Source organism: Sciurus vulgaris, assembly GCF_902686455.1.
Source record: "Sciurus vulgaris genome assembly, chromosome: 7".
NCBI lineage: Eukaryota > Metazoa > Chordata > Mammalia > Rodentia > Sciuridae > Sciurus > Sciurus vulgaris.
This window is the reverse complement of record NC_136467.1, coordinates 142697376-142722093: the sequence shown is the minus strand read 5'-3', so window position 1 is coordinate 142722093 and position 24718 is coordinate 142697376. Positions and strand designations below refer to the sequence as shown.

At 41.8% G+C, this 24718-nt stretch overlaps 1 protein-coding gene and 1 long non-coding RNA gene across 6 annotated transcripts in view; one reads left to right on the top strand and one right to left on the bottom strand.

Moving 5' to 3' along the window:
• The window catches only part of GCNT2 (glucosaminyl (N-acetyl) transferase 2 (I blood group)), a 106749-nt gene that overhangs the window by 5742 nt on the left and 76289 nt on the right, over nucleotides 1-24718 (bottom strand). For all 5 annotated transcript variants that reach the window (XM_079148957.1, XM_079148958.1, XM_079148959.1 and 2 more), the window contains one exon: nucleotides 309-401. In XM_079148957.1, coding sequence (XP_079005083.1) covers nucleotides 309-401 — 93 coding nt within the window. The remainder of the gene's footprint in view (nucleotides 1-308; nucleotides 402-24718) is intronic.
• Nucleotides 9345-11986, top strand: LOC306666734. Its single transcript, XR_013765386.1, has 2 exons — nucleotides 9345-9817; nucleotides 9861-11986. It is a non-coding gene; the product is annotated as an uncharacterized lncRNA (long non-coding RNA).

The following is a 24718-nucleotide window of genomic DNA, read 5'->3' as shown; positions in this document are numbered from 1 at the left end:
AAAAGCTTCACTCCCAAAGGAACAGTCAGAGGAAAGAGCAGTAAGAAGCCGGAGCTTTAGTACTTTCTAAAGAAGCAAGCACTCTTATCGTTTGAGACTACATCTCCATCTCCACGGCTGTTTGGAAGCTGGAGAATGTCTGTGAGATATTTAAACCTATTTTCAAGAGACTATGACTTGAAGCCCCAGGCTTCCCTGTTTCGTAACTCGCAGATGGGTCTGCACGTGCTGCCTGAGAACCGTGCTCACGGCTGGCTCCTGCCAACACCAGCAAGCACTGTGGCCAGAGCAGGACACAGAGGGCTCACCATGGCAGCCTCCGTGTTTATCCTCCATGTCGATCCACTTCACCGCTCTGAGGTTACCGGCCCACGATGCGTTGGGCATGGAGCCAGGCACTCCTGCATGTGGAGAGAGGAGAGCAGAGATGAAGCACGAGATAAGGGCATCGACTGCATCCTAAGCGTCCAGATCCTGCTTATTTTCTTTCAGTATATCTTCTTTCACGTTTCACATGGATGGGGTGCCCTGATCCACACGTCTGGCTTCTTCCAGTTGATCTTTTGATCAAATTTAGTTGCTGACCCACTCATTGGTATTATATCTATTTCAATGGATGTACGACTCCAATTCTAATCAACATACTAATATCAAACCCTAATTAGATATTAACGTAATATCTAATTCTTTGAAATGTAAAGAGCCTCAAAAACTAAAAGAGGTGGAGGTGGGGTGTCTCAGGCTGCCATTTCTCCAAGCCAGGGTCTCCCCACCTCTGCACCATGGTTGCTTTGGGCTGGAAGGACATCCTTTGTGGTGGAGGAATTTCCTGGTACTGTAGGGCACTGGGCAGCATCCCATAATACTCTCCCACAGTTATGATAATAAAAAAAAAAAAATCTGCAGACACTGCCACATGTCCTGTGGGGGAGCACATCTCCCCATTTGAGAAACACAAGGCTAAGCTATCACAAATAGTCGTCTCATCTCCATAAATCTTGGATAAGTCACAGATTAAAGGGTTCATTACACCACATGGGTAATTTATACCCAAAGATAATAATACAAACCTGATTACTGGAAAAGGAGTACTGTATCTAGAAATTGATATAAATGCAATCCCAAGAGGAACAACTTGCTAAGAACAGCATCGTTTTTCACCCAGGAGTGATATAATCAGAACGTAATTTTTTTTTTGTACTGGGGATTTAATCCAGGGGCACTTAACCACTGAGACACTGCCCCAGCCCGTTTTATTTTGAGACAGGGTCTTGCTAACTTGCTGAGGCTAGTTTTGAACTTGTGATCCTCCTGCCTCAGCCTCCTGAGTCACGGGGATTATAGGTGTGCACCACCACAACCATCTGGGAACATAATTTTGAGGTAATGGCACTATTCAAATATCCGTCCCCAAACTGCAACCATCCCTTTCTTAGAAGATGCTTCTTAAATATCAATAAGACACTCTAGAGTAGGCAGAATAATGTCCCCTTTCCCCCAAACACACATACACAGACTAAAATGTCCACATCCTAATCCCTGGAACCTTGAGAAAATGTTCAGTTGCGTGGTAAAGGGGAAGGAAGGTTGCTAAGGAACTAACCTTGACCCAGGGGGACTTTCCTGAATTATCTGGGTGGGTCTGATGTCCTGGCAAGGGTCGGCAGCAGTGGAAGAGGCAGAAGAGTTGGTGACAATGGTGCCCAGCGGTTAGGCAGGACGAGTGTGGACTGAGGATGGGGAAGGGGCCACCAGGCAGGAGTGTGGGCAGCTTCTAGGAACTGGAAAGGCAAGGAAGCAGATGGTACCCAGAGCCAACCGGGAGGAACGTGACCCAGCCCACGCCTTGACTTCAGTCCAGAGATCTGTGTCAGACTTCTGACCTCAGACCTCTACGTTGTTTAAACTGCCAACTTTGTGGTAGCAAAGTTGAAGTAGCAAATAGGAAGCTAGTTCACAGGTTTACAAGAAAAAAAAAAATTTACCAAAGACAATGGGTAGTTAATAAGAAAATAAATTGGACAAGAAAAATAGTCCAAAAGAAATTTAATGGAGTCAGGCATGTAGAATAACTTTTCCTCTTTAAAATCATTAATAAAAACATGCATTTTTCAGAAGAAAAACAGCTCTGTTCTTTTGCCCTGTGATCACATGATAATTACAGGATGACCTAAATCTAGAATTGTACCCAAGTCTCACAACTAAAACTGAATTTTGTCAGTCTTCCCTGTAAATAGCAGGAATCCTTAACAATAATTCTCTGTATAGCAAGTCTTTTTTTTTTTTTTTTTTTTTTGGTTTTGGTTTATTTTTGCTGCCCAAAGTTGAAAGTATTTAAGAAGAGCATTGGAGTATTCAACAAAAAACACTTTATTAGGTAACATTACTTCCTATCGCATTATACCTTGTATTTAATACTTTAAAAAATGATTTTAGTGCTTGCCTATCCAAAGAGAATCTTCCCTGTTTTTTAAATTACTCTAAAAGAATTTAGATTAAAACTTGCCTTGGTTAAGTTGGGGGTTGAGCACAGGAGTCTGGTAAGAAAAGAGAGAATTTAGTTCCTTTTACTTAGGTCAACAAGACTAGCTGACGTGTGGGATGTTTACAAGTCTATTTGGTTTGAATAACAACATCAGAAATGTGTGAATAAAACATTCCCAAGACCAAATGTCTCTTAACCTTTGGCTACATTTTTGAAAAGACATTTTCCTTCCTCTTTCATTCTCATTAATATTGATCATCCCAACCGACTCACCCTGAAACGCATTCCATTTTTTAAGAGATAAGATGGTGCATGTATAATTAATGACCCACACTATCTTTCAAATAAACATATACACCTATTACCTTCCTGGTACTGAAACCCCGAACTTCAATTGCTCAGGAGTTTCTATGTTTAAATATTATCCATGTTTGTGCATAAAAATATTGCATTTATTAAAGTGGAAGGGGAGGGAGGGAGAGGATGGAGTTGAACTCTGCTTTGCCTTTCTGTTGCCAAAACTCTGGAAGACACTGAGGGATCTGGCAGGGATGGGCAGAGCCCCTTGCTGTTCAGGTGTGGTGCTTAGACTGGGAACAAGGGTGTCAACTAAGGGCTAAGGCAGAATCTTGGGCTCCAGAACCAGCCTCTGTACAAGATCCCCAGAGGCTTGTGGGCATGACCAAGCGTTGGAAACTACAAGTGACCGTGAAGAGGTCACTGCTTGACTTTGAGCATTGACAGTACCTGACTTTTTTTCTCTTCTTGAAATCCTTTCTTAGTCTTTTTCAAGTTTATGAGCTGGGTCCCTTCCTTGCTTTCCTCTCTCGCCCCAAATCTGCTCTTATGATCCAATCTGCTACTTTTACATCCTTTGGTTAATTTAAATCATGTGTACTCAATTTTGGGAATATATGCATTTTTTAAAAAAATTTTTTCTCAGTGCTGGGGAGGGAACCCAGGTCCTTGCCTGTGCTAGGCAAGTGCTGTTCCACGGAGCCCCGCATCTTAACGGACCTTTAAAACCACTCCCTGAAGACATCAGCTCATCTATTGTGGAGAAAAGCTGTGGTCAGCAGAGAGCCAGTCCACCTACAGCCTTTGATGTCACAGAGCACTTGGGGCCCAGGAACAAAGGAATGACCATTCCCAATGCAGAGGGCTGCCTCATCAATGCAGTGGTGAGAACCACTTAGCTTGTGTGTGAATCTGGCAGGCCCCGTTGCTGTCTGGGTTTCCCAAAAGGCCACAAAAACTTAGGGTGTAGTAAAGTTCTTCTTCTTAATATTGACAAGTATTTCTTCTACCTTCCCAGCAAGGGACAACTCATTTCAGTCTGCCCCAAGGGAGTCATCCATCATCCATTCTCCACATCTGTCCTGCTAGCCCAGTGGTAAAGCTCTTTACTGGCATGCATGAGGCCCTAGGTTTGATCCCTGGCACCACAAGGTGGAAACAAACAAACAAACAAATAAAGATTTCTGGTGACAGCTCAATTTGAATATTTTGCAGGCATCACTTGGTTATTACTTTGAAGAGATAATGGCAAGTAAAACATTGAATAGGTCAAATACAATATGCCCACTCTTTGGTAAGCAATTTAATTTGGTATGGGTTAAAAGATACATGCAGATCCCAAAGCTCCAATCCTATCCTTTGTGCCAACATCTAGTGGGACAGGTTGACATATTTGACTCCATGGAAATGTTATAGGCCAGGCTATATGGGCAATGACTAAACATTTTACCCTGAGATTCCATGTCATGTAGGAAATGCTTCTCCCGTGGGAACACCCCACCTCTGTACCCATCAACAGTTGCTTAGTGTAGCATGTTTGGCAGCATAAAATGATAATTCTTATATAATATAATTTAAAATTGTTCTCTTTTTGATCCCTATTTTTCTTAACCAATGTACCATGTCAACAGTGATTGTCTAGATGTTAGTAACCATTCTTTAACTTGTACCTAAGGTCATTTTGACCCACTTCCCCTTCTGCTCACGATCTTAGTTAGTAGTTCTGAATCATAGCAACAGACACTTACGATTGAGGTACTGATTTATGGTATAAAAACCCCTGCAACCCTATGGTCACGGCTGTTCTCCCAATAGCCATTTTGCAGGCAGTGTGTGAGACAGTCAGCCAGCCAGCTAATAGACTCTCAAATTTGAACTTTTCAGTGGTGATGGGTCTGTTCTTAAGTTGCGCCCCACAACACTATTTGCTCTCTCTACTCGCTAATAGGCTCTGCTAAGCCCAACTGGGCTTCCTGTTTTTCTCCAAGATTGACAGGCCAAACCCCCTGATGGCACACAGTGGCTTCAAGATCAAAGAATTCTGTTCTCATCCTAGCTTTGCTATTAACCAGCTGGGGTATTCTCGGGCATCTTTTAACATCTCTTGAGACTCACTTTCCAATGAAGTAGGTAGGATTAGATCAGTGGTTTTTCCTGCAACCCACAGCAGGGAAAAATTACATCATCTGTCTCTCCTACACACACTCATATAAAACAAACAGAAGTTTTACAAAACAATACTTAGGCTTATGACATGCAATGTGCTTGTTTATTTTGCTGTCTAGTCTCATTTCATTTTTTAAAATACTGGTTCACAAACTACCAAAATGATTTCTGTATCTTGTAACGACACAATTACTGCTTGAAAAATTCTGGATCTGATTCCATTATTATTGCTGCTTTTATGACTACTATTGCCCTTGTTTGTCAAGAATTTAAGAGGGTCATTATGGGATATGTTGAAGGGTGTACCTTTGATTCAGAAGTACCCTAGGAAAGGTCAATTTTTTGTCATTTCTAGGATGGGGCAAAAAGAAGACTGTCAATATTACCAGAGAAAATATTTCCAACTGCAAAATTCAATTTTCTCATTTACTCTTCATGGGCATATGTAAACAGATGAAGTTTGTAGAGTAACCAGGAATGTTTTTCTTGAGGTTCAGCCTTTATTGGTCAAATAACTGTATTTGTTAAATAAATGAAAGTGATTCTTTGAAATGCAAGCTTTATTTACATTGATGGGCCTCCTCAGGTTCTCAGGTGGTTGGTCTTTATTTGGGAGATTTAGGTGTGGTAGCAAGTTTCAGCAAATGCTTATGATTTCAGGTCAGAGATGTACTTTTGCATTTATTAAATAAACAAGAAATTTTGTTATTAAATGCTGAATAGCCAAGGCTGAGGAGACTGTATCAAAAAGGGTTTCTTACCATTTAATGTGGTGCTGGAAAATTGGGACAATCCTGGAAAATCAGTTTGGTAACATATAGGAAAAGCCACCGTAAGTGCCATTTCATTTTGCCCTTTATACCAACATCTTCAAAATAAGCTAAGGTAATAATTGCGGGGGGCGGCGTTTACTGGGGATTGAACCCAGGGGCACTTAACCACTAAGACACATCCCCAGCCTTTAAAAAATTTTTTTTTAGTTTGAGACAGGGTCTCACTATGTTGCCGAGGCTGGCTTTGAACTCCGATCCTCCTGCCTCAGCCTCCCAAGCTGCTGGCTTGCGCCAGCATGCCATGGCGCATGGTGGCATGCGCCACCATGCCTGGCAAGAAAATAATTTTTGGAAATGCAGAATTCTGCATATAAAGCTGTTCACTTTGGAATTATTATACATGAACTAATAGCACAGGCCCTGAAGTTAGATAGGATTTCCGATCTTTCTTTGCTATTAGCAGTTGCATGACTTCAAACAACTACTGAACTCTTTGAAGACATGGTATAATAATTTTAAAATCCTCACAGGATTTTGTTAATACAATTATTCCTTGATATTCTTGGGAGGTCAACTCCAGGACCCTTATCTTTCTATCTCTTTGGATACCAAAATCCAGAGATGCTCAAGTCCCTCATATAACATGGTAGAGAATTTGCCTATAAGCTTTGTACTCTGCCAGTACAAAGTACAAGTCATCTTCAGATGATTATAATATCTAATGGAATGTAAATGCTATGTCAGTAGCTGTTAAATTGTTCTGGTTAGGGAAAATGACAAGAAAAAGGTGTTTAGTGCAGATGCATTATTTTTTTCCAATATTTCTGATCTGTAGTTGGTTGAATTTGCAGATACAGAACCAACAGATATGGAGAACTGACTCTATTAAACAAGATAATACATGCATTGTGCTTAGCAATGAACAGTTCAATAAATGGTTGAAGACAATCTCCCTATTAGAATCATGTATCTGTGGAAGAAACTTGTTTTGTAATAAATCATTTATAAGTGGAAGACACTGGTTTTGTGTCTAAAGCAGATTTCTCACCCTTGGCAATACTGACAGTTAAACCAGGTAATTCTTTGTCGTGGGGGATGTCCTGCATGGTTTAGGATATTAAGCAGCATCCCCGGCCTTTAACTAGTAGAAGACCTTCAATCCCAGTGTGTCAGTCAAAAATCTCTGCATATATTACCAAATACACCCTGAGAGGCAAGGTCATTTCGGGTTAAGAATATGTGATCTGAAGTTTAAAAAAATATGAAATTGTATACTATTGAGATACCACACACAAATACTTGCATATGAAATGTAGGTGTAGGAAATACCAATTTTTCCCTATATTTATAGAACTTTTTAAAAACATTTTACTGTTTTTATGAAAAAAAAGTTTATTGACACACATCTGAGCCATATTTGTTTCAGTGACTTAGTAATTGTGCTTGTGAATGTGCTGAAGGCTGATTCAACGAAAGAAAAAGCACACCAAATGTTCACGGCTGATCATCTTCAACAATAAAAAACTTGAGCATCAATAACAGGGAAAGGTGGTGTTCAATAACGTATAGCCAGTTTTTCTAATTACTAATTTGGATTTTTTTTTAGAAATAAAAAGATATATATTTTTCACCTACTACCATTCCATTAATCACTTAGGATTTTAAACCTGGGAGGTCCTGTCCTGTTTAACATGATGTTTTCTAGAGTCCTGCAATGTCCAGGTGGAGGCCTAGATTCCTTAGTATGACATCTCTGCCTGTATCTCTGAAAACTGCCAATGAATTGACTTTCCCTCAGCTGGAAAAGGAAAAGATGGAACAGAAAAAGGAAGAAACCCCAGAATTTTAGAATTGAAGCAATTTTGGCAAATTTCTAATGTATTTCCCTTTGTTGCCAAGCTGTGTCCGCTGTGAATTGCTCAGGAGCATGGAGGTGCTTAATAACTTTTTGTTTTTTCAGCGCTGGGATGGAACCTAGGGAAGCAGGTACTGTGCCGTCCAGTTACACCCCTAGTCCAACTTGTTGATTTTATTTCAAGATAACTTACTTTCTTATCCAAATGCTTTTTTGCATGCATCCTATGGGTAAAGCCATGCATGAGATATTCCTGGAGTTTGCAGCTTAGAATATCTAAAAGGGGAAGATTATATATACATCTTCTCAGTGCTGGGGATCTAACCCAGGACATAGGGCATGCTAGGCAAGTTCTGTACCACTGAGCTATGTTTAAATTTATGGATATTTTTCGTAGCAGCCCAAACACCTTCACACAAGACTTTCTTGGACAGTCTTCTGGTTTGAAACAGGAAAGCTTAGAGGAAACTGGAAACACGGGCAATCTTTGGCACAGAGCAGTTCAGATTTCATTACCTGACCTAAGTGCTTACCTTGACCTTGGCCCTCTACCAGCCTCTCACTATAGGTTTATCACCTTTAGCGTTTGTCAAATGCTCCTTTAATTAGGAAAAGTTTTCCCAGGTGGCAAAGTTTTTTGGCTTGTCAGTCTCAGACATATAGCCTGACAAGTTAGCCTTCTTTCCTCTGCTAAACCAAAGCATCTTTCCAAACCCTACACCCTCATGATTACCCCAGGTTTACTAATTATTCCCTTCCAGGTATGACTGTTTAAGTTTTGTGCAATACAGGTGCTTTGCTGTAGGTGCTTTGCTGTTCCTGGCACAGGCACTTGACAGCTCTCACCAGGGCGATTTTAATCGCCTGCACACTATTCTCTGCCTGCAGACTACCCACTGGCTCTTTCCATAGCCAGGGTTGATCCTCTCATTCTCCTGTTTTGGGGGTGTGGGTTGCTCTGCATGGTCCACCCTGCATCTGTTTCGTGAAGGCAGCTTGGGATGCGCATCAACCTCTTGCCCTTCCACAAATGAAAGCAAGAGCTTGCCATGGTCCCAGACTGCTCCTGCAGGTGCCCATCCCACATCTCATTAGAATTTCGACTCCTCACCCCACTACTCATTTAATATTTCGGGTTTTGCTCCCCCTGCACCGAGCTTAACACTTCTCTTCTTCCTCCGAATGTTGCCCCTGAGCTGTCTGATGGTCACTAATCAAGCAGGTTGCCCCTTCCAGCTCCTCAGAACTGCAGCCTGGGCTTGGCTGTTGTGGATCAGTTCAGTTTGGGAAGATGCCAACAGGCTGACCACAGCATGCTAGGGGCTTTATGATCTTACAGGCTGGTTACTCAGAATCAAAGCTGGTTGGTGGGTCTTTTGGGTTTGACCCCCATAAGTGGGTGGAATTGAGTCAATGCTGAAAAACCAGATTTCCCATGGAAGGGCAGACTCCCAGAGTCTCTAGACGACAATCACTGGAGTTACGGGCAGCCAGGAACTGTCCCGCCTCCCAGGTCCACACCATGTTTCACTCAGCCACGCTGCCTGCCTGGCCCTGTAGGCATGAGGTTTGTGACCCTGGGTTCCAGATCTCATCCTCCAGCACTGCCTTCCTCATCTTTCGTCACTGTCCACAGACACTGGCCCTCCTGCCACTCATCTGGGAATTCCTGATGGGTCTCCATCTTCCAAAGCTCTCTGTACCTTGGCTTGTGCAAATGTCCAATATACGAAAACAAGCTCAACCACAGTTACTTACGTCCAACCCTAAGACCAACTGTCCTCTTTTTGTAGTGTAAACCAGTGCGATTTGGGGAGCAACATGACATTCTGTATCAAAACTCTTTAAAATGTGCATCTTTTTTGACTTAGCAGTTTAAAATCTTGGAATTTGTCCTAAGAAAGCTATCCATCACTTATTAAGTAAGAGGCAGCGTAACGTGTTATTAAGAGGAGAGAGTCTGACATTAAACTACCTGGATTCAAGTGCCTACTGTGTCAATTACTAACTATGAGACTGTTGACAGGGTAAACGCTCCATTCCTCAGTTTCCCTACCTGCAAATTAGGGTAAAACAGCACCTGTACCTCATGGAGTTGCTGCGACATATGTAATGTACTTTATGGTGGCTGGTACGTGGTAAGAGCCAAAGGAGAACTGGTCACCATTCATTATGACTACCCTTGCCCGGTTTGTTGGTGCGCAAACTGATCCAGATCTTCCTGGATTTGGGTGTGTGTGTGTGTGTGTGTGTGTGTGTGTGTGTGTGTGTGTGTGAGAGAGAGAGAGAGAGAGAGAGAAAGAGAGAGAGAGAGAGAGAGAGAGAGACCTCAGGGACAGACCCAAAGTCTAAATGTGAAATTCATTTGTTTCCTATACATCTTATACACACAGCCAGAGGGTAGTTTCATGCAATATTTTTCGTTTATGCTAAAGTTTCTACTGTGACCTCTTATAGGAGGTCAAGTGTGGAATTTTACGCTTGCGGCACCATGTTGGTCTTCCAAAAGTGACCGATTTGGGAACATTTTGGATTTCAGGTTTTCCGATTAGGGATGATCAGTCTGTAAAATGATTTATCACCAATAAGAGCTCTAAGCTGCTCAGAAGTTAGGGCTTTGCTAAATCCATCACAGGGGACGCCAATGACGGCCTGCTGGCATTAAAGCCGTGGTGAGGGGCTCTTGGGGAGGGGGCACTCTGTAATGCAGTGTGCTGCTAAGCAAGGACAGCTGGTTGTAAAACCAGCAAAGACGTGGGAAAATAAGCTTTTACATGAAAAATACGACTGTTCACATCCTGAGTCTGGGTGGAGCCCTGTGACTTGATTTGACCAATGGGATATTAGCAAACATGACCCAAGCAGAGATGCAAATGTGCTTTTGCCTTCCCCTTGAGGCCACCCAGCGACAACCCAGGTGAGTCTACTAGAGGAGGGCAGATCCTGTGGGGAGAAGGTCAGCCACGCCAGTTAGACTGTCATCCAGGAACTCCTGACCCCAGTGAAGACATCCTTAATCAGAAGAAATCAGAGAATTAGGACAGACTTTTTTCAAGCCATGAACCTCAGGAGGTCCCTTTCCTCCTAGAAAAATCTCATTTTAAGTGTGTGGTTCTTTTTTTTTTAAAACTGGGTTACAAACCCAGTTTAGTCACTGAGCCACATCCCAGCCCTTTTTTTATATTTTATTTAGAGACAGGATCTCAGTAAGTTGCTTAGAGTCTCACGAAGTCTGGCTTTGAACTTGCAATCCTCCTGTCTCAGCTTCCCAAGCTGCTGGGATTACAGGCACATGCCACCACACCTGGCCTTAGCTGAGCTTTCTAACAATAGCAACCAGCCGCAAATGGTATGGAATGAACGAGGGTCAAGTTGACTAGTTAACAAACTCCATCGTTCAGTCTTCCTAACTTTGGCTTTCATTTCTGTGGTTGTGCAGGACACCATGGTGCACGCCTGTAATTCCAGCAACTGAGGAGGCTGAGGCAGGAGGATTGATAATTCAAGGCCAGTCTCAGCAACTTAGCAAGGCCCTAAGCAACTTGGAGAGACCTTGTCTCAAAAAATAAAAACTGTTGAAGATGTAACTTAGAGATAGAGTGCTGCTGAGTTCAATCCTCCCTACCAAATGAACAAACTCAAAATTATCTCTCTGGCTCTTTCTTTACTCTGGCTGCACATTAGAATCACCTGCAGAACTTCCAAAAACACTAGCGCCTGAGCCTCTCTCTCAGGGGTCAGGTGTGGGTCCTGGGCATTGTTTTTTGTTTTTAATGCCCTACATGATTATAACGTGTAACCAGGGCTGAGAACATTGTTCTGCAGGGAAATCTGTTACTGAACGTCTGTCTCTTCATAGGTCTAATACTTTGTGGTATTACCTACGCTGCTCCTCTCCACTGCCCCGTATCATGCCTCAGTGAGGAAAGTTTACTTTTTCACCAAATAATAGCCACTTTCTCTATCTTAAGTTTCAGAAATTTTAAAAGCAAGGTTGAAAGAAGCAGCTGTTTACTTTCCAACTTGCTTAAATTAGCTAGTGTTACACTCGACTCATTTACCTGGTGAATCTTTATTTTTTTTCCTCTTAAAACTATTATTCTACTATTTGTGGAAAATAGGACCCTCTTATAAAGTGAATTCAAATAATGCTTAAAAGTACAAAAAGAAACATTACAGTAAAAAAATCTTCACATGCTACAAAATCTCATACCTATAAATAATGACCATTAACATTAAGGAAACGTTATATTTTTTAAGTGTGTGATGAATGTCTTCCCCTCCCCTCTCTGTGCATCCAGACTGATACCAGGGCTTTGCCACGTGACTCTGCATGGAGTCTTTGGCCCCTGAGCTCCAGGGGAACTGTGAATAATACTATTTTTTTCTGTCAATGGTAATAAAAGGGGGGGGGGAAAGAAGATAGAAAAAAACATGTTACTTCAGAAAGCATCTTTTTGCGCAAATAAGTACTTACATATCACTTTAAGACAGCAGCATGACTATTCGATAGCTAACTAACTATACTGAACATAGATCGTAAATAAACTTTTCCAAATCGCCTTCACCTTTGAAATCAGCATATTGGGCTTCCTTAAATCAAATGAGTCCAGGTATCACTTACATACACGTTTGCTGCTTTGATGGGTCTGTGAGTTCAAAACACCGTTTCCTTAGGACTTAAGTTCTACTGCATTCCACCAACTTCAGAGATACTGTCATTTGTAGCACTTAACATCAAGCAGTAACTTTTTTTCTGCGATCTATTTATTTAGGTGTGTTTGTTGATAGCTTGAATCAGGTGTTTCACATTTCTAGTGGCTTTTCCCAGGTTTTACGTGACTGTGTCAAATATGAGCACAACAGTATGGATCCCCCTCTTGCGGCAGGTCCTAAAAATCACAGAACACAGCATGCCCATGGTTGGCTAGGGAAAATTCCTTAATGATCTTATCAGCCAAATTTCCATCCTGCCCTACGCACGGTGCTGTCTTCGCCTTTGAATCAGACACCAGGCTACCCCGCAGTGGGCTGTACATCAGGAGTTCATTCCACACTTGTAAAATCTCCCCTCCAACTCCAAGGAAAGCAGCCAATTAAGAACTCATGCTCACTGCGGACTGGCATCTAATTTTAAGTCCTACTTGCAACCCAAGACAGGCCAACGTTGTTCAAGGTGGCTTGTTGCAGACTGTCCTGGGGTATATATTGGCTGCTGGTTCTAGAAGTCAGTCCCTGTCCATGACAAGTCTAATCTTCAAGACAGAACAGCGGAACCGTTCTGTGCATGACTACAAATAGGAGAAACACCCAAATAAATGTACAACACAGAAGGAATGGGGAGAGTCCCTGCCACATGCCTGAGATGTGTGGGTGCATCTCCCCGCTGTCCCTGTGCCCCTTTCCATGGACTATGCATAAATCCAAGAGATCTAGGGCTAGCACTTCTTCCTGAATCATCCAATTAACCGGAACTCTGGGATGAAAGGCACTGAGTCTCAGCTGGAAGTTATATGGTGACATAAAAACAGACATCTTATTTCTGGGGCTGGAAGCAACTGAGGTAAACTCAGGGGTTCCAGGAGTACTGGGGACATGGTTTCTGGTACAGACAAAAGCAGTATGAAAATTCGTGATCTGTTCAATTCTGGTGTGTATTGTTTTCTCTATGTAATTTATCCCAAAGCTCAAGAAAGCGCCAGGTGTGATGGTGCTGTAATCCCAATGACTTGGGAGGCTGGGGCAGGAGGATTGCAAGTTTGAGGCCAGCCTCAGTCACTTAACAAGACCCTGTCTCAAAATAAAAAAATAAATAAATAAAAAGGACTGGGGATGTGGCTTGGTGGTAGAATGCCCCTGAGTTCAAGTCCCAGTGTGTGTGGGGGGTGGGGCGGGGGTTGTTCAAAAACATGAGCGAGTGGACAGGAATACGATATTTATATACATTTGTAAAATGAAACGCAAATGTCCGGTTGGCCCCCGAGTCCCTTGCTCTTGTGCCCTTGTCTGTCTGCGGTCATTTTAGGGACTGCAGTAGCTGTTGGGAATACCTGGATTTTAGGAATTGAGAGAGTTTTACTTCTAAACCCTTGAATGTTGGTATTTTCACTTGTGCAGTAGTTATTTCAATATTTTAGAAACTCTGAATTATGGTCTTCTGCAGATCAACACCAACCACTAAGATATTCAACTTAGAGGGGAAAAAAAAAAAGTAAACCCTTGAGCCACCTACAAATCTAGACAGAGCTCTTCTGTGTGCGTTTTGATCAGAACCCACAGTGGGGCGTTGTCATGTGCTCGGTATGGGGCTCTGCCTTGATCTAACCCACTGAAAGGCCCCGCGAGGGAAGTTCTGAGGGTCTGTCACGTTTCTGGAATAAAAGTGGAACACAGCTTTGGTGATCATCGGAATATAAAAAGCATGCAACATTTAGCAAATACATAATTACACGCTGCGTTAGTTTATTACGCAAAGTGAATAGTATTACTAAAATAACCTTAGCTTTCGTGTGTGTGTGTATGTGTGTGTGTGTGTGTGTGTGTGTGTGTGTGTGTGGGGTGTTGAGGATCATACCCAGAACCCAGCGCCTCATGAATGCTAGGTAAGTGCTCAGCCCCAATCCTTTTAAATTACAGGTCCAACTGATTCCATTGTTTATTAAAAAGTAAATAACATGTTGGCGGGGGCAGGGAAAGGAGTGGAGCAAAAGGAATCAATATTTCACAGCTATTAAAGCTGCCAGAGGAGCTACAGGAAACACCATATTCACCTTGGAATATACAGAATGATTTTATTATTTTCAAAAGGCAGACTAAGAAGGAGCTTTTCCGGGCCAGGTGCAGTAGCACAGGACTATAACCCCAAAGACTTGGGAGGCTGAGGCAGGAGGATTCCAAGTTTGAGGACAGCCTTGACAACTTGGCAAGACTCCCAATAAAGTAAAATTTAAAACATTAAAAAGAACTGGGGATGTAGCTCAATGGGAGAGCATCTCTGGGTTCAATCTCTAATACTGAAAACAAAACAAAACACCAAACAAACAAACAAAAAGGACCAAAGGAACTGCTTGCAGACTCCAATGGTTCCATACCCTATGATTCCCTTGTTATGACATTCTGGAAAAGGCAAAACTGTTGGGATGGGGAACGGGTCAGATGGTTCAGGTGAAGAACAGGTGAGAGCTGCCCAGGCTTTGGAGTAGGGAGTGGGGAGAGGGGCTGCCTGCCAGAAGCAGCAGAAGGGATCCCTGGGACTGGTGTGACTGTCCTTGATTGTGGGGGTGGATGCAATGATCAAAACACAGAGTGAACCGTACTGTGCAGAATCACAAAAATGAAAAGGAAGCTGCTTCAGTTCAACAGCCGTGAAGAATGAAGTGGATCTCCTTCACGGCAAGTGCAAAGATTATACTTAGCTAAACATTTCTATGCTTCCTAAACATGTGTCTGGAAGCCTGTCATTGACATATCGCTTTCATTATTTAGATAACACAGATACCGAGCTCTTCTTCCTGCCCGTTGCTCCATTACCTAGGGCATTTCAGAGAGGCTCTGTGAGAAGCACTAAACATAGAAGGAGTATTGTATTAAGACCGAGAAGGCCCATCTTTTGACTCGGTTCAGCTGCTACATCATGTGCCAGGAAAACAGAAGAAACTTGAGACCCTTATGTTAAGAGAAATAAGCCAAACTCAGAAGACCAAGGGTCATATGATTTCTCTCTGAAGTGGAAGCTAGAGAGGAAAAAGGAAAAGAAAGGTGTGAGGATTTCATGAAATTCAAAGGGAGATCAGTGGAGTAGAGGAGAGGGGCAGGGACCACGGAGGGAAAGGAGAATGATATTGGCCCAACGACACTGTCATATCATGTGCAAGTAACAAGTACGAAAAAAATGCACCAATAAAAAGGATGGGAAGAAATTTTTAAAAAATCATGTGACATGAAAAATCATTTCATCTTCCTGGGCTTAATTTCCTTCATCTTAATCCATGAGATTATCCCTTCTAATTGCATCATAAATTTCCCACTGCACAAAATCATTTTGTTACTCCGGAACGAACCCCTCTGAGGTCCCACTTCTTCCATATCTTCTACTTAACTCTACTTAACTAAGAACCATTACCTCACCCACACCGAGTGGGCCCTTCCTTAGTGCCGGTGGTGGTAACTGGCTCTAGAGTTACAGTTGTAAGTCATCAGGTAGAGAGTTTTACAGAGCCGATACATTTCTCACAAGAGGTGCTCTTTCCCTCTGCCCCCTACTCCTGCCATGAGATTAGTGTATCACTCCTTGTGATTAGTGTATCACACATATGTATCACTCCTTGGCTGAGGAAACTAAATTTCAGGAGTTGAAGAGACTTTGTCCAAGGTCATAATCTAGAAGAAACCATGATTCAAGTCCCCACCCTTGGATGGAAAAGATCTCCATTCCAAATTCTCAATTCCACATGAACCACTGTACTCTGAAGGTCCGTGAGGCCACATCTAATTCACTGGATACACTCCTTCCTTTCCCGGCCCCTGTGGAGACACACGGATGGGAGCTAATAGGGAGATGGCAAGATGCCACTCACTGAGACACCCCGTTTCAACCAGGTTCAGGTGCTCCTCATTCTGGTGGAAAGAACACTGCATTTTTTGCTGGGGCAGAGAAGAGATTCGGGTTGTCCAGAAATTGTTGGTGTCCCTCTCCCCAGTGCCCAGTCGTCAACCCTGACCTAGGGCTGTTGGTGGTGACTGCTTCTGGGCACTGAGGCAATGAATGGATGTCCCTGCACACACTGCACCTGGCACCATGGATCAACACGATTTTCTCCTTTGTTCTGCATTTCCCTGTGCAGGGTGAGCCCTGGTGGTACAGGGAGCTGAGGGAAGGAGGCAGTTCCCCAATGATTTAATCCAGATCCTTTGTAGTCATCTCAGAAGCCTCTCTGAGGGATTGCTTTTTCCAGCTCCTGTTGCCCTCATCAAATGTCCTTACTGGGGGCAACTGTGGAATAAAAGCAGCTAATATTTATGGATCCTTACAGGCACCAGGTACATCCTAAGCTCTAGAGGTGTATAAATCCGTATAATCTGCATGCAATGGGAGGAACTATTATCATTCCCAATTTACAAATACAGAGACTGAGAGCTGGAGAGATTACATAATTTGCTGGGCTACAAACCCCCACCCCCACTAAGTCACTACACCAGTCTTGGATCTGATTAGCACTTATGGGTGTGCGTGTTCTCTCTCTCTCTCTCTCTCCTCTCCAGAAACGAGGGGTATTGTGCTACGTTAAAAACACAACCAAAGAAATGCAGACATTGTGTAAACACTCAGTACCCAATTTCCTCACTTTGTCAAGACTTTAGAATACAAAAATCTCCTCTCCATGATGCCTCTGGCCAACCTAAGTCACGGCAGTGGTGGTGGTTGACATCCAGATACCCACAAGGAAAGAAATTTATGGCTCAGAGGACACTATCCCATCAATCCTACAGTGACAGTAGGAAAGTCATGACATTAATGACCAGGGGGTGGGGAGGAAGGGAGAAGGTAACAATGAACAGTGGCTGAGCTGAAGGCCAGACTTCCTTTGCCTTGTGACTTTGACAACAATCTTATGCAATCAGTGCGTCCCCAATTTACACACAAGTGAAGGGATGTCCACGGAAGACCTCACAGCAGGAGACTGCCTCTAAAACTTTTGCTGCTTCCACTACGTGACGTGTACCAAAGTTAAAACAAAACAATATAGAAACTCTTCTGAGACCCCCTAGTCCAATTTCTTCATTTCACACAGGATCCCAAGGCCCAGAGAGGTTACGTGATATATCCAAGTTCAAAGAGCTAGCAAAAGACAAAGACTGGGAATCAGATAATTTTATTGCATAGTTATGTAGGTCCCGAGCCCTTCTTATACAGTGGCTTGAGCTTAAAGTATTTAAATAAAAGGAAAATAAAGCATTCACACATGGTTTAATATCTGCATAATATTCTATTCTTAGTTGTGCATCGTAAAGTGTTTCAAAGGTCAGACTTGGGCCGAGGGTGCCGATCAGTAGTAGAGTACTGATCGGCTAGTAGAGTAGTATAGCATGTGCAGAGGCCTGAGTTCCGTCCCCAGCACTACATAATAATAATAATAATGATGATGATAAATAAAAATAAAAAGTGCACAAGCTATTTTTCCAATCTTTTTAGTACACCTTCCAAACTTTCTCTTATGTCTTAAATCAAAATTAACTGAGGTTTGTGTTGGTTATGTAATGTGTTCACTGTTGATGGAGCTATTAGTGGATAAGTTACAGTGGAATTGAAATTACAGTGGAATTGAAAACAGATCTTTCCTCCTCCAGAATCCATAATCTTCCCTCCACACTGCCCTGTAAGGTCAGAAAACCCTCACACAAAGTAATGGATCTCAATATCGGGTGCCTCTCAGATTAAATTACAAATATTAAAATATTCACAAGAAGATTGAATGTACCAGAGATGGATCTAGAATGTGCAGGAATAAACATATTAAGTTGTGGCTCAAGCCAGGCACGTGCCCAATGGCTATGACAGGATTTGTAAAAAGATTTAGTCTGGATTACTGGAATTTTGTATTTTCTTTGAAAAAAGAAGGTTGTTCATTTCTGAGAATTGTACAGTCAACTCCAAGATCTGGCATCGATTTTAAGTTTACTTGCTTTGCATTTGTGTTACATGTTGATGGTCCCTGAAACAGGTTGGTGGGCAAGAGAGGATGGGTGTACTATTCTCTGTACTATTGTGTGTTTACACATTTTTACAATAGAGTTTTAAAATTATGCCTGCGTAAGTGGCTAGGACTTCGTAAAATTCATTTTAACACTGAGGAAGTTGAACACCCAAAACGGGAAGGATGTGGCTGGGCTGGCGAAGACTTCTATAGAAGGTGAAAAAAACTTCTCTTTTCTTTCAAGTGTTGGCTGTGTTGATTTCCTTTTCCAAGAAATTATGTTATGTACTAAACAGACATGTTAAGTCCTTTCGGGAACATGGCAGAGTTTAAGAAAATAAAGCAACCAGTTAAGCCCAATTCCTGCTCCTTTCATGTCCAGCGATCTCAAAAATAGATACGCTACAGTACCACTGATATTCTTTGTGTCTTTAAGGAAACCCTCTTTTACTGGAAAATGGGCACTTGGCAGTGTTATTTCGAGGGTTCAGTCAAGCTTTCTGAGGGCTCAGTCAAGCTTTCTGAGGGCTCAGTCAAGCTTTCTGAGGGCTCAGTCAAGCTTTCTGAGGGCTCAGTCAAGCTTTTTAATAGTCTACAAAGATTGCACCAATAACATTAAAAGGAATCAAAATGATCAAGTGTAAGTATCCACCTGAACTTGTTAAATTCCTCACGTTTTCCTGTATTGTCTACTATCCCTCTTTGGTTATATCTATAACTAGTTTCACATGGTTGGTGAATCAGGATGTAGACATTCTTTTGCAGCAAAAAGAGATTTCAACTGATTTTATTCAGTATCTGGCAGATCTCAGTAATGGAGGAAAATTAGGTCAGATTTAGATTTCTTATAAAATATTTATATTATTTAGTGCATAAACACTGAACCTCTCACTTTACACCCAATTTTTTCATTTAGTTCTCAAAACAACCAAACTATTATTATTATCATCCTCATTATTATGAAGGTATGAGTGAAAGTTTAAAGTTTGATTTACACAAGGTCATGAAGTTAATAGGGACAGAGCTAAAATTCATTGTCAGCTTTATCTCCTTCCAAAGTCCTTGGTATTTTCATCACCACGAGTTCTTCCTAAGTATCAGTCATTTGCACACCCTTTTTATCCAGTCCTACACCAACAATCAACACTGGAAATCTTTTTCTTGTATAAACTCACTTTCATTTTTACTGGTAGCTGCCTTTTTTCTCAAAGAAAGTCCCTGGTTGGAAATGAACAGAACGAACCTTTGCTGCAAATCTAAATGTGCCAGTGTCTGTAATAGATGGTTTATTGGTCGATGTCATCAGTTCTCAAAGTGTGGTCCTTAGACAAGAAGCATCACCTGGGAATTTGTACAGAAATACAGATTCTGGACTGCTCCAGACCTGTTGAATCAGAAACTGCGAGGTGGGACCAGGCAATCTGTGCTGTAGCAGGCTCTGCAGGGGACACTGGGCATGCTCAGCTCCAAGGACCCCACACTGTATGCATTATCTTATTCCTATCTCTGGAACTAAGTACTATTATATTCTTATATAATATCCAGAGATATTATTCATATCGCTGGAACTAAGTAACATTATAGAGGAGAAAACAAGATCAGCCTAAGCTAAGTCTGCTATCACTTAGTTCCTCCCAAATATTGGAAGGAGGGGCTTCAACCATGTTTTTCTGACTCTAAAGCCCTCTTCATAATATCTTGAGAACTCCAAGATTGGAAGGAAATGTACAGAGAAGGTAGAAATATTTATGTTACAGAGAAAATTTAGCTATTCAGTATATATTTATCATTTTCTATGTGCATTGATATATACATATATCGATTATATGTGGTTTTGACATACAATTAATATTTTGTTGTTTTAAAGAGTCATTGAAATGCAATTCTGTTTTCATTAAAAAAAGAGAAGAGTTGCTTCTAGAAAAGATTCCTCTTTTATAATTGGTAGGTATTTAAATACAGTCAGTTGAATGAGTTGGAAAATGTCCTGCCAGTTCTAAAATAGTAGCTGCCTTAATCCTTTCTGCTGAGATTAAATTCGTGTTAAATTCAGCTTAATGAATGTTTACCAATCATGATTGTTATTTATACTTAATTCAATATTCATATATACTTTAATCCAATTTTTTCTTATAAAAAGTTGTTCTAGTGACTAGGAATTAAAGAGCAATTAAGAGTAGAATTTCCTAATTATTTTCATCTGAAGGGTGGAGGGAAATGATTGGGTACAGAGTCTACCGTGAAGGAGCTGATCTCATATTCCAATGGAGCCAATGGCTGGAACCATCGTAAATGAGTGTATAAATGGCTAAGATATAGCATGATTTAGTTATGTAAATACCGTGTCTTCTGTCTAGGGTTTCCCCCCCAGGAGCTCTGCCTCTGATGAGCTGTAGACTCATCAGTCTATGTTCTCCAGAGTCAAGGTACACCATAGCCATAAATCTTCCTCCATAATCCTACCTGAATCACCAGCCCCAAAAGAGCATAGAGCCCTTCACCATGGAGATCGAACAAGTCGAACAGGTCCACATGGCTAATACAATATTTTGAAAAAGATGTTCACATTTATGCATATTTAGTATTATGTGGCTATATAAATATGATATCATTTAAAAACTCTGTTCATTGGATAGAAATCCACAAAAGTATGCTTTGTGGAATTTCTCCTTCAACCAGAATTGATCTCCCACATTGACAAAGCAGGTGCCATGGTGGATTGTCCTCTGGCCATGGAAAAAAAAGTCACCCTGGTAAACCTGAGTATCCTGGTGATGCTGATTGAGGCAAAATTCTACCAGTCCATCAGTGTTTGTATTTCTCAGTCATGGGTACATGCATCCTTTGTGGTTCTAGAAACCGAATTCTAAATTTGGGCTGATGTACTGAGAACACAATGCATACTCTGAAAAAGACTGATCCAGCCCCGCCTGGTTGAAGGTCCAGGTGACCTTTCTGTAGAGAACACAAACCTACAAATCTCAGTGTTTACATTTGCTGAGAGCAACACCTAGAGGGATGTCTTCAGTTCCGTCCCCCTATTGTCTTTCCTTAACCTTTTGCATTCCTATATTCTTGTTTTCTAAGCCTGCAAATTACAGAACACCCTTCATTCCATCAAACAAGCTCAGAAACAATGCTCTCCATGAACCCTGAGTAACCCCGATGTGGTACTAACAGGAGGGTTGAGTGGTGTCAAGTGTGGGAAAAACCCAAACCAGGTACATACAGGTAAGACAGAAACTCACTGGAGGTGTCTACACCTGCACCTGCTGGTGCAGTCTTGACATCAGATGCCAACTGCATGATGGGCCCAACTTGGCTGCCTGGGAACCAGATATTTAAGGAAGGCTTCTGTCCCTTCCACACTAATTCCACAAGGTCTCCCCCTTGTTGACTGATATTTGTTGGCCTGGCTGTGGTGGAATTATATCTTTAAGCTCTATTTTACCTATTGATAGTAATCTTTACTATTGAAATTATCAGGGTAATTTCACCCACCCAGGGTACAGGACACTTTTCCATATTCCTCCCATCTTCTTATAACTATTTATTTAGCACATTCCTATCCTTCCCCAGACCCCATCCACAACCAGCTAGCACTTTGCACATCCTCAAATCAGGCAGATGCCCAGTGCACAAGTAGTGATGGGTAACACACAGGTGAATGTCACACTGCCTGTCTTTAAGGAGCTCAGCCACTGGAGAGGTAGGGAAGAGGAGATAGTTCTTAACAGGTAATCGAAATTCAGTGCTGGCAGCAGGGGCTTTGGGTATCAGAGAACCAGGGTGGGAGAACCCCCTATCTGCGAGGGGAGTCATCAGAGGTGACTTCTAGGCGAGATGCCTAGAACACAAGTCATAACGAACAAAGAGGGTTGAATAGAGACGGTGGGAAGGGCATCCTTCATGAGAAGACATCATCAAAAGCTACCAAAAAATAGTGCAAATTGTGCCAGTAAATGGATGGAACTGGAGACTATCATGCTAAGTGAAATAAGCCAATTCCCCAAAATCAAAGGTTGAATATTCTCTCTGATATGCGGGTGCCGACTCACAATAGGGGAGGTGGGGAGGTCACCAGATTTCGACAGAGGTGATTAGGGGAAGGAGGGGGGATGGAAATGGGAAAGGTAATAGAATGATTTGGACATCACTTTCCTATGTTCAAATATGACTACATGACCAGTGTAACTCCACACCATGTACAACCACAAGAATGGGAAATTACATTCCATGTATGTATGATATGTCAAAATGCATTCTACTGTCATGTACAACTAAAAAGAACAAAATTTTAAAAACCGAATGACAGTAGGTATTTACTTAGAAACTCAATTTCATATTGCAGTCTCCATGCTTATTTGATCTGATTCAGTATTCTTCTCTGTTTCCTTCTTTCCTTCAATACTGCCCAGAAGGGATCAAAAAGGGTCTCTTTCCTTAAATTGTCATTATGTGATGCCCAATATCATGTCCCATGGAGGTAATTATTACAAAGCGTTTTGAGGCGCTTTTAAGCATGAATGCATAGTTCAATATCTTAAATGAAGTATCGTAAGAATTTCAACTTTAATGTAAGAATTCTAAGAAGTTTAATTCGTATTCAAAGTGGAAAAAAAGGTTTTATGAGGGAGATGACCTTTGTGCTGATCTGTAAAGTATGGTCGGACATCCCTGTGAGAAGAGTAAGAGTAAAGGGTAGGATCCATGATTCGGTGGAGATTTAATTGATTGAGAAAGAGCATAAACCTGGCCTGTAGCTGGAGAGGTCAGTATCAGTGAGGAGTTAGAGAGACAGCTGGAAGTTCAGGCTGAGATGATATCCAGAAAGGTCCATGGAAGAGTGTTCCATTCATTTATTGGACAAGGGAAGAGCACTGGATTATGAAATAATAGGAGACAGGTGTTGGGAACATCACTCCGGCACTGTGAAAGATAACTTGGCAGAGGAGAGATGGGAGAGCCTTGATTTCCTTTACAGATTCCCACTGTGCATAAGGATGTTCTTTCTCTTCTAGGAGTCATGATGGCTAGATGAAGCCATACCTATAAAGACAGACATGCCCCTGGCCTACAGCAGCTCTCCAGAGGGCTCTTTCCCCCTTCCAAATCTCCACTTTCTATCGTTGTTTTTCCTTCTTACAATATTCACAGGTCTCATGGATAACTGGGAGCTGATAACATACAACTGTATGGAAAAGATGCCAATAAACTACAGAAGCAGAAAAAAAAAAATAGTGCAGATTGCAAAAGTGTGTAGGGCCAAGTATTTACTGGAATATAAAGTGAGTCATCATCAGAAAGAGATGAGAGTAGAGATAAGGGTGGGGCTCAGGTCCTGGAGGTCAGTTCACATTGCATGGTAATGACTCTTAAGATAAAGAAAAGCCATCACAGAGCTTCAAGCAGGGATTTGCAGAGTTCCACCAGCCTAAATGAGAGTACACTGATCATTTTTGAACACTAGGGAATAAAGGTTTCCTGGTAACCATGTCTTGCAAAATTCCTTGGACCTAGATTTTAAAATGCTTCAAAACGTTTTTTAAAGTTGAGCTTTTGAGTTAAAAATAGCATCCTAAACGCCTGTATAGGATCCATTTAAATCAAGAACACATCTTGCAGACAGAATGATCCCTAAAATAGGGACCATTTTTCTTTTACTGAGTAGCATTGTGGTGAACTTGCAAAAAAATCATTGGTAAATGTTTTCTACAGTGTCTAATTATTGTTATTGTTCATAAATGTAATAAATAACCTCTGGAAGAATAAATACTCAATAACATTAGTAATTATGGAGTGCAAACAGTAAAAATTTCGAAGCTTTTAATATCTTCAGTTTTTATTTTGGACACTGGGATTGATCCTGGGTCTTGTGCACGCTAAGTATGTGTTCCACCACTGAGCCACCTCCCCCAACCTCTCTTGTTTTTTGTTTTAAAAAAATTTTTTTTAAGCCAACCTAGGGCTGGGGATGTAGCTCAATGGTAGAGTGCCTCTCTGGTATGTGCAAGGCCCTAGGTTCCATCCAGGTATGGAGAGAGGAAGGGAAAGAAGGAAGAGAGGAAGAAGGGAGGAAGAGAGGAAAAGAAAAGAATTCGTGAGAGAGTAGGACAATTTTGCTCCTGCTTCTTGAGTAGGAATCTTGCTTGATCCTGAAAGTCTCGTGAGAAGATACAGTGGGCAACGGAGTCAGGCAGACACCAAGATGGCAGAGGACAGGAGAGACGGGGAGAGAACAGAGGAACTTGTTTGGATACCTCCTTTTCTTTGTTTAAGCAGTAATTGGGTTCTGCATCTCAGCCTGGTTGCTTCCCTCCTGCCTTTCTGAGAACATTAACTGAAGATCACTTACCATATCCACCAACTCAGAGAAGGAAGAGCCAGATCAAAGCCTGTTCCAGACTGGGCAGAAAGAAAACCCAGAAACAGAAGCCAGTAGGGGTGG